Raw genomic sequence first — 10631 nt, 5'->3', positions numbered from 1 at the left:
AACATCCCCTCCCACTGCGCTAGCCCCTAGACCCATGACAACATCCCCTCCCACTGCGCTAGCCCCTAGACCCATGACAACATCCCCTCCCACTGCGCTAGCCCCTAGACCCATGACAACATCCCCACCCACTGCACTAGCCCCTAGACCCATGACAACATCCCCTCCCACTGCTCTAGCCCCTAGACCCATGACAACATCCCCTCCCACTGCGCTAGCCCCTAGACCCATGACAACATGCCCACCCACTGCACTAGCCCCTAGACCCATGACAACATCCCCTCCCACTGCGCTAGCCCCATGACAACATGCCCACCCACTGCTCTAGCCCCTAGACCATGACAACATCCCCTCCCACTGCGCTAGCCCCATGACAACATCCCCTCCCACTGCGCTAGCCCCTAGACCCATGACAACATCCCCTCCCACTGCTCTAGCCCCTAGACCCATGACAACATCCCCTCCCACTGCGCTAGCCCCTAGACCCATGACAACATCCCCTCCCACTGCGCTAGCCCCTAGACCCATGACAACATCCCCACCCACTGCACTAGCCCCTAGACCCATGACAACATCCCCTCCCACTGCACTAGCCCCTAGACCCATGACAACATCCCCTCCCACTGCTCTAGCCCCTAGACCCATGACAACATCCCCTCCCACTGCGCTAGCCCCATGACAACATCCCCTCCCACTGCGCTAGCCCCATGACAACATCCCCTCCCACTGCGCTAGCCCCTAGACCCATGACAACATCCCCTCCCACTGCGCTAGCCCCATGACAACATCCCCTCCCACTGCACTAGCCCCTAGACCCATGACAACATCCCCTCCCACTGCACTAGCCCCTAGACCCATGACAACATCCCCACCCACTGCACTAGCCCCTAGACCCATGACAACATCCCCTCCCACTGCACTAGCCCCTAGACCCATGACAACATCCCCTCCCACTGCGCTAGCCCCTAGACCCATGACAACATCCCCTCCCACTGCGCTAGCCCCATGACAACATCCCCTCCCACTGCGCTAGCCCCTAGACCCATGACAACATCCCCTCCCACTGCGCTAGCCCCATGACAACATCCCCTCCCACTGCGCTAGCCCCTAGACCCATGACAACATCCCCTCCCACTACTCTAGCCCCTTGACCCATAACAACATCCCTCCATCAGGCGCTCCACTAGTTTTTCCTTCCTCTCGCTCTCTCCTTCCTCTGAGCTCCTGTGTAGTTTCAAATCTGCTGTGCGAGTACTGTTCCCCTGTCAAACTGATACTGTCCACACACACCTTCTCACTCCCTCCCGCTTTCCCTTTGCTGGCTGGATTTATCACACTGGAACAATGAGGCAGCAACAGCCAGGTCTGGAGACCCAGAGAGTGTGGAAGGGGATGGTATGAGGGAGGGAGACTGGATGATGGAGGGAGGGAGGTGTAGAGTGGGATGGCTGAGAGAGACTTACATGCTTTCTCTCTGTGGCCTTTAGGGACTTGGCAGGGTAGAAGTAGAGCTGAGTTCCACACAGAGCCACCCAGAACTTGGTCCACGACGCTACCTATACACACAGTCAGAGGTCAGGGTTTATAGGTCATACGCAATAGTGACTTACACAAGTCTATCAATACAATACAACTTTAAAGATACTCCTAATACATACAAGTAGTTTCAGGGCAACATACAGTACACATAAATCAATAGGATATGCTTATAACAGTAGTCCATTATTGAAGACCGAGTTTAGGCTACTACATAGACCAGTACAGACGCAAATATAAATAGATGTTATAGTGGAAATCTGTGAGTTATGTTGACTACAGATATAATTCTGTTGCCGCTTGTTTGCTTCAGCAGAGAGACAGGGACAAAGAAGTAAATATGGAGCGAGTGAGATGTAGAGCAACACAAAGACGACGGGACGGAGAGAGAGAGTATGAGGTTTTTCCAGGCCTGGTTGGTTGGAGAATAAAAGATCTGCTCTAAACGAGACCTGCTGAGAGGAAACACAGGCTCACAGAGTAATAAAAGACTAATGGAGTGTGGCTCTGACTGTGCGTGTGTTGCGTGCATATGCAAAAGAAAGACAGAAAGAGGGAATCATACAGAGGCCGAGAAGTTGTTATATCAAAGAAAACAGGTCTTATGTCACCTACTGTAAACCTTATGCTACCCTTACGTAGCCTTATGTCAGCTCTGCCAGCCTCAGGCATATAACCATGTCCAGATGAGTTTCCATCCCAGAGCGACAGCAGAGAGAAGCTCATTAAATACAAATAACAGTCAGGATGACAGCAATAGATGAGACAGCTGAGATACAGCAGGGAGAGAGGGAAGCGAAAGAGAGCAGGAGGAATGCAGCGAAAGAGCACGGAGAACAGGGGTACCACAGTGAAAGGGCAGAGAAACAGAAGAGAGGGAGAAAGAGAAAAGGGAGCTGGTGGTTTGAATGTATGTATTAGTCTCTGAGGTGTACTGTTTTGCTTAGTCTTGAGAGTGTTTCTACAGCACTGCTGGGCTCTCACCATCAACAGACATCTACAGGGACAACCCTGACAAAACAGATGGCTGGCTGTGTGTGTGTGTGTGCATGTATATGTCCTTCTCTGTCTGTACAGTACACGTGTTGGTGTTCCTTCTGTAAATACAATATGTTCTGTGTGTGTGGTAGTGTATGTTCTCACCGTGGGTTTCTTGCCCTCCTTGAGGACAGTCTTGCGTCGTAGGACTCCCTGTACGGTGACGGCTCCAGGGTACAGGTGCACCGCTAACTCCTCAGACTCTGCCGAGCTACAGCAGAACACAGCAGGGTTACAACACACACACAGAAACACAAACAGGCGCACACTCCGTGACAAGGACATAAACAGACATGCACTCACAGAAATACGAAAAGCACTTTGTCTGAAGTATGGCCAGTCGGAATCTGTAGGGAAGTTTCCTCATTAATCAATATCTGAACTGACCTATCTGCAAATTCAATCAACTGTGTAGCAGCAGTATTTGGTTTGCTTTGAATCAATTCCACAGATGCATTTTCCTTTCAATATATTCCTGGAAGGTTCCAGTGCAGAGTCTGTCTGGCTGTGATCACAGAGAGTAAGAAGAGGGCAGCCAGTGGGAGCAAGAAGGAAACCAGTGAAGCATTAGAGAGAAGAGAACACAATCCATCATAACTGTATGGAGCTAGAATAGAAGTGTATAGCAGGTCATCCCTGACTGACAGAGCAGAGCTCCCAGCAGTATGACACTGGATACTTACTGGAACATTCTGAATCTGTCACCTCTAACAAAACCTGCAGGGTCCACATAATGATTCATTGACGATCCCATATCAATGTTTGAACAGTAAACAAGTAATTAAAATGTATGTGAGATATGCCATACAGGGAGAGCAAGAGTGTTGCTAAAATGGTCTGGTTTAATGGAGAATCACCCAGAGGCCCACCACCTGATTATACCACACACACACACACACACACACACACACACACACACACGTTATGATCTTCTATCCTCGTGGGAACCTAAAATTAATTCCCAATCAAAATCCTATTTTCCCTAACCCCTAAGCCTAAAATAGTGTTTGTCCTCATGGGGACGTGATAAATGTCCCCACAAGGGAGAATTTCCCTTGTTTTACTATACTTGTTGGGACTTAGAAGATAGAAGAACCAATTCCCCCCCCCCAACACACACACACAAGCACACTGGCCCTAGGCAGAGATAGGAGCTGTGGGATATGGGGGCAGCAGATGGCAGGGTGGAGAGATGGTTGAGAGGGTGTATAGGAGGAGTAGGGGCACAGAGGAGGAGTAGGGGCGCAATGTGTGTGTGTACCTGCTGGGCCTCAGGCCTCCTCTGTAGGGGATTCTGGCCACGCGGGTCACAGGCCCCAGAGAGTGATAGAACCGAGTCCTGTTCAGGGTGGGACAGGCACAGGGTGGAGGCACGGAACACTGTTAAGGTTGGGTTCTCTCAGCTTGGCTCATTGTAAAGGTTCAGATTAGTGTTAAGGTTGTAAAGGTTAAGGTTGTTGTCGTTTTGGCAAAGCGTCAGGGTTGGGTTCAGGACGGTTGTTCTGGTACAGATCAACGGACGGTGGGACATAAAGGCTTCTGTGACCTGTTACTGTGTTTGAACCTCAATACGTCAAGACTGTGTTCGCCCACTGAGCTGAAGCATAGGCATTGCCAAAAAACTTCTGTCACACTAGCATGGAGCCGGTGAGAGAGACTAGGAGAGAGCGGCTCAGAAGGCAGCAAGTGCTGCTTGCCTGTAGGCTAAGCTTTGGTCAAAGACCTTCACACATCGTGTGTGTGTGTGTCTGTACAGATTGTTACCTCTCAAAGGCTGGCCAGGACATCTCCTCGCTGAGCTCTGAACCTTCACTGCTCCCTGCAGACAGACAGAGACGTGTTACTGTCAAAGTCAACAGACAGGAATGATGTTAAAGGTAATTATGATGCAACTATGGTGGTGATATGATAGGAGTTACAATTATCATCCTGAATATTAAGGCTATACGCACTACATGTTACACACGCAACCATGCAAATTGTCTGGGTTATTATTTATTTGGACATCACACATTATAGTCTTACTCTTATCCAGACATCATACACACTCACTAAAATCACATCCAATATCATACACAACCTACTCAGGATTTACCACACACATAATATCTTGACTCAATTTTCTAACATCTGTGGCATTGGCTCACAGGCAAACAGGCAAGGGAATAAAACGAATATTGCTAGAACCTGTTTCTTGAATTGTAAATATCAAACATTTGAAATCTCTAATTTTGACTGTCATAATACCTCATGGCAGTAACTTTACAAGTGCTAATGATGGCCGATTTAGACTGAGAATAGTATCTAGTTATGGTAAGGAGGGAATAAGCATAGCCAGTTATAATTGTACCAGTTTAGCAGATTATAAATAAGATTGTCAGTCTTTACATGGCTAAAAGAAAAGGAATATAACATATTGTTTACAGGAAACTCACTCTACATCCTTAGATGAAATTGTTTGGAAAAAGGAATGGGGTTGGTGAAATAATTTTCTGTCATGTACAAAGGAACTCAAAAGGTGTGACGATATTAATTAACAAAAATGTTATACCAATTTATTGAATTTACAGGCAACAAATGATCATGATGGGAGACTATAACAGTGTTAAGTAATGGACCGTGAAGGAAGTCACCACCGTGCTCGTTAAAAGCTTCTTCAGGACAGGAGTCCCATCAACGGGACAGAAGTCCCATCAACGGGACAGTTGTACTACATGCAGTGCGTTATGTCAAAATCGCAGGTTTTAGAGAAACAACAAATGTCGGTACATATCTTATATCGGCTGAAAGCTTAAATTCTTGTTAATATAACTGCACTGTCCAATTTACAGTAGCTAGTACTGTGAAAAAATGCCATGCTATTGTTTGAGGAGAGCTCCTAACAACAAAAGTTTTCACCACAATGTTTGATAAATTCACCTCTGTGAAATGTGTACTTAGATTCTAAAATTTTGCTCTGATTTATCATCCGAAGGGGTGCCAGAGATAAGTGTCGTTTTGTTAGATAAAATCCCTTTTCATATCCTAAAGAGGTCCATATAGCATGCACAATCGATTTTGTATTTCCCACTCGTTCAGTTTGCAAAGAAAGGAATCTTTGAAAATCTCACCCTAAACGTTGTTTCAACGAGTCAAGTCACGTTCATATCTATTCCTCAGAGATCCTAGAAGGTAACAAGACTTTAATATTTTATTAGGGATGTAGTATATCCTATAGGACACCATATTTGGTCAGAGGGCGACGCCTTCATGGCACGCCGATCACTTGAACGACTATCTTTGTCAAATAAGCACCAATCAGGGTCAAACAAAGCTAGCTAGACGGCCAATGAGCTGGGCTTTACGGAGAGTATCCGGAAACCATGTATATATATCGTAAAATGTAGCAACTAACCTTGTACGACAGCATGCCTTTTCATTTTGGACAAAAATAAGAATATTCAGAGTTATGAAGTTATGAAAACTGGTTGTTTTGCAAATGTTGAACTTATAATATGGCTACTAATACTTGTATACAGATTTGATGATATTCTTGCAGAAAAATGGAATATGAACTAAAATGTCTCCTTCACGATTTGCCCAAATGTACCTTGGGGACTCCACACTAAAAGTCTCGAGTCATACTTCAAGTTAACTGAAACTTTGCACATAAACTGCTGCCATCTTGTGGACACTATCGGAATTACAACCAGAGTGATGGCAATAACTGTGACCTTTCCCTTGCATTTCAAAGATGGTAGTAAAAAAACACTGGTTGTTTTTTTCTTTGTATTTTTTTCTACCAGATCTATTGTGTTATATTCTCCTACATTCAATTCACATTTCCACAAACTTCAAAGTGTTTCCTTTCAAATTGTACCAAGAATATGCATATCTTTGCTTCAGGGCCTGTGCTATAGGCAGTTAGATTTGGGTATGTCATTTAGGTGAAAATTGGAAAAAAGGGGGCTATCCCTAAGGAAATCACAAATATTATGAACACATTAGAAAGAGTGGATATTTGGAGACTAAAAAAACTAAAAAACTTATGAGATATACATGGAGGAGACTAAATTACGCTGGTCGTCTTGACTATGTCTCTTTCTCTCTTGCATCAAAGGTTAAAAACATTAATAGGAGACAGAATGCAATTGGATCATCATCTAATTGGCCTTCACATAATTTCCACATGGACAGGGATGTTTAATCTAAGTTTACTGGAGGACAATTTATTTTTAACTAAGAATTGAATTGAACTGATTTTTTTCCAGTTCAATATAGGTTCAGAAAATCCCCTTATTGTTTTGGATACCTTTAAAATGTACCTTCAGAGGTCATTCAAATCAATATTCATCAATAATAAAAAAGCAGTTGCTGGCTAAAGAAACAAGACTAACAAGGGAAATCCACGAACTAATCGTACAGGTAGATAGCAATAAAAACGATACTACAGAGATACAAAATAAGTTAGAGGAAAACAAAAAGAAATGGAGGAACTTATTCAAGAACGATCTAATGTAATCTATTACAAAAATAAAGCAAACTGGAAGGAATATGGAGAAAAATGCACCCAAATTCTTCCTGAATCTCCAACACAAATAATTTGCATACACTCGTTACTTAAGACAGTCATTTATGATTCTCCAAGGCAGTGATGGCTGCCGTGGGGCTGGGGTCAGGGTGTATAGGTCAGGGGTCATGGCAGTGAAAGCTCCTGCTGCTAAGTCACTAACCCTCCTTTCTTCTCATCTCCTCCCCTATTCCTTTTCCAACCAGCATTGCAGAGCTGGCTACAATTTGAATTTCATCCCCCTAAAAAGATAGAACAAATATTACGGCTGAACTCAAATGTGCTGGTTGATAAAACACTGGTATTTACGGGAAAGATTTTTGAAAAGTGTATTTTGTTTTTAAATTATATTGTAAATTGGAATGGTAGAGTTATGTCTTTCATGGAGTTATCAAAATTATATGGGAAGGTATGCTCAATCCAAGATCACAACTAATTGTACCCCCAAACTGGAGGCGGCAGGTGGCAGCGGGAGGAGGTAGGGAACTGGTATTTCTGCCCAATATAAAGGATCAAAACTGGCAGAGGAATAAAAATAGCATATATAGGAATGTATGCCAGTGTCATTTGAGGATCAGGATATTGACAACTGTGCCATACAGATTGCAAAATAGTTGGGAAGAGATTTTTGATGTACCGATTCCATGGTACAGGGTCTACGAGTTGATATCTAAAATTTACGTAAGATTCAAGACTTCATGCTTTTCATCTAAAATGATTATATAGAATTCTTGCCACCAACAACACTTTGAATATTTGGGGCATACAATCATCGAAGCTCTTCAGATTTGGTTGGGAGGATACAGAATCAATAGACCATTCATTTTGGTATTGCCCTCAGGTAGCCTGTTTTTGGTCTCAGATTCAGGAATGTCTGAAAATGCATAACATAGATCTAAAATTGACCCTAGAAATAGTACTGTTACATGTTGACCAGACCTGACACATCGCGTGCGCGAGCATCGCAAAATAAATGTAGAAATCCATGTTATTCAATTATTGCACCCACACTGCTCGCGAGCGTCTGTGTTGCCAACGGCTAAAATAGAATTCCTTTCTATTTCTGACGCAGATCACGCTGAAAGTCCTGCCTGTCCCATCTCCTCATTGGTTTATAGAAGCAGGTACCCACGTGCCATCTCCTCTTTGGTTATACCCACGTGGGTGATTGAAAGACTAAATGTTTTGCCGGTTGTCGTGGTAAAAGTGTAGATGCCAATCACCATATAAGTTCAAAGATGAAAAAGCCTGGAGGGAGGAGAGATGACTAGAAACTAGTCGGTTGGCCGTTTTATGTGTGGATTAATTGTCGGAGTAGAAGACCTTGTGCATTTAAGGTAAAATAACAACTCAATGTTTATATCCCAGGACAAATTAGCTAGCAAGTGCAAGTTAACTAGATAAATTGCCATACATGTTTAATGCTTTTCGACCTGTCCCCAAATTAATGTAATTGGTTCAGAATTTGTTTTGATATTTTAACCTGCGTGTCGTGATCGCATTTGGTGTAGTGGGACAAAATACATTTATGCACCATGGCGCACGCATGCAGGGTCTGGGTTCCGTGTTAGGAGATCTGGAGAGACCAGGTCAGTCAATTACTAATATACTTATTCTCGTTGTAAAAGTATTTATCTTCAACTTGCAATCTGTGGATTCTATTCGATTAGACAGATTGAAATTCTGTTCAAATTCACAGCATATTTGAAAGATATATGGTGCATAGAAATGTAAAGAGGGTGGTCAGCAGAGATGGGTGGGAGGGGCTGAGGGAAGGGATGTGGGATTGGAGACAAGTGGGAGTGGAGTTGAGGGTAACAGAATAATAGAATAGCAGTCAAAATATAAGTTTTAAAAGATTACGTCAAAATAAAACAAAAAGTATGTTTGAATGACACTGAGGGGCAGTGTTGTTTAAGTTAATTCCATTTTGCCTGAGGCTGATGCTGTGCAGGTGTTTGTACACATGCAATATACACACACCCTCCTTCAAATGCAAACACACACGTAAATAGTGCCATATAGTGGGGCAAAAAAGTATTTAGTCAGCCACCAATTGTGCAAGTTCTCCCACTTAGAAATATGAGAGGCCTGTAATTTTCATTATAGGTACACTTCAACTATGACAGACAAAATCAGAAAAAAAAATCCAGGAAATCACATTGTAGGATTCTTTATGAATTTATTTGCAAATTATGGTGGAAAATAAGTATTTGGTCACCTACAAACAAGCAAGATTTCTGGCTCTCACAGACCTGTAACAACTTCTTTAAGAGGCTCCTCTGTCCTCCACTCGTTACCTGTATTAATGGCATCTGTTTGAACTTGTTATCAGTATAAAAGACACCTGTCCACAACCTCAAACAGTCACACTCCAAACTCCACTATGGCCAAGAGCAAAGAGCTGTCAAAGGACACCAGAAACAAAATTGTAGACCTGCACCAGGCTGGGAAGACTGATTCTGCAATAGGTAAGCAGCTTGGTTTGAAGAAATCAACTGTGGGAGCAATTATTAGGAAATGGAAGACATACAAGACCACTGATAATCTCCCTCGATCTGGTGCGCCACGCAAGATCTCACCCCGTGGGGTCAAAATTATCACAAGAACGGTGAGCAAAAATCCCAGAACCACACAGTTGGGACCTAGTGAATGACCTGCAGAGAGCTGGGACCAAAGAAACAAAGCATACCATCAGTAACACACTACGCCGCCAGGGACTTAAATCCTGCAGTGCCAGACGTGTCCCCCTGCTTAAGCCAGTACATGTCCAGGCCCGTCTGAAGTTTGCTAGAGAGCATTTGGATGATCCAGAAGAAGATTGGGAGAATGTCATATGGTCAGATGAAACCAAAATATAACTTTTGGGATTTTGAGTGGAAACCTCCTTCCATCAGCAAGGGCATTGAAGATGAAACGTGGCTGGGTCTTTCAGCATGACAATGATCCCAAACACACCGCCCGGGCAACGAAGGAGTGGCTTCGTATGAAGCATTTCAAGGTCCTGGAGTGGCCTAGCCAGTCTCCAGATCTCAACCCCATAGAAAATCTTTGGAGGGAGTTGAAAGTCCGTGTTGCCCAGCAACAGCCCCAAAACATCACTGCTCTAGAGGAGATATGCATGGAGGAATGGGCCAAAATACCAGCAACAGTGTGTGAAAGCCTTGTGAAGACTTGACCTCTGTCATTGCCAACAAAGGGTATATAACAGTATTGAGATAAGTATTTGGTCAATAACAAAAGTTTATTTCCCACCATAATTTGCAAATAAATTCATTAAAAATCCTACAATGTGATTTTCTGGATTTTTCTAATTTTGTCTGTCATAGTTGAAGTGTACCTATGATGAAAATTACAGGCCTCTCTCTTCTTTTTAAGTGGGAGAACTTGCACAATTGGTGGCTGACTAAATACTTTTTTGCCCTACTGTACATGCACTCATACATATTCAGTTGGCCTTGCTGTTATGATTTTGGTTGTCCTTGATTTGATGTCTTGTTTTTTGCAT

The 10631-nt window shown here is 43.6% G+C and overlaps 1 protein-coding gene across 7 annotated transcripts in view; it reads right to left on the bottom strand.

Annotated features, from left to right (window-relative positions):
• The window catches only part of ralgps2 (Ral GEF with PH domain and SH3 binding motif 2), a 138044-nt gene that overhangs the window by 8056 nt on the left and 119357 nt on the right, over positions 1-10631 (bottom strand). For 4 of the 7 annotated variants that reach the window (XR_016496285.1, XR_016496286.1, XM_021604204.3 and 1 more), the window contains exons 13-16: positions 4339-4393; positions 3836-3913; positions 2680-2785; positions 1464-1556 (exon numbers count right to left, since the gene is read on the bottom strand). Coding sequence is in view for 4 of the 7 variants with exons in the window: in XM_021604204.3 (XP_021459879.1) it covers positions 1464-1556; positions 2680-2785; positions 3836-3913; positions 4339-4393 (332 nt within the window). In the remaining 3 variants the exon portion in view is untranslated. The remainder of the gene's footprint in view (positions 1-1463; positions 1557-2679; positions 2786-3835; positions 3914-4338; positions 4394-10631) is intronic. The other 3 variants (XR_016496287.1, XM_021604205.3, XM_090235832.1) reach the window with 1 other exon arrangement.

The sequence above is a fragment of the Oncorhynchus mykiss genome, chromosome 5 (assembly GCF_057628025.1).
Source record: "Oncorhynchus mykiss isolate SJ-2025 chromosome 5, ASM5762802v1, whole genome shotgun sequence".
NCBI classification, from domain to species: Eukaryota; Metazoa; Chordata; class Actinopteri; order Salmoniformes; family Salmonidae; genus Oncorhynchus; species Oncorhynchus mykiss.
This window is presented reverse-complemented; position numbering and strand designations above follow the sequence as displayed.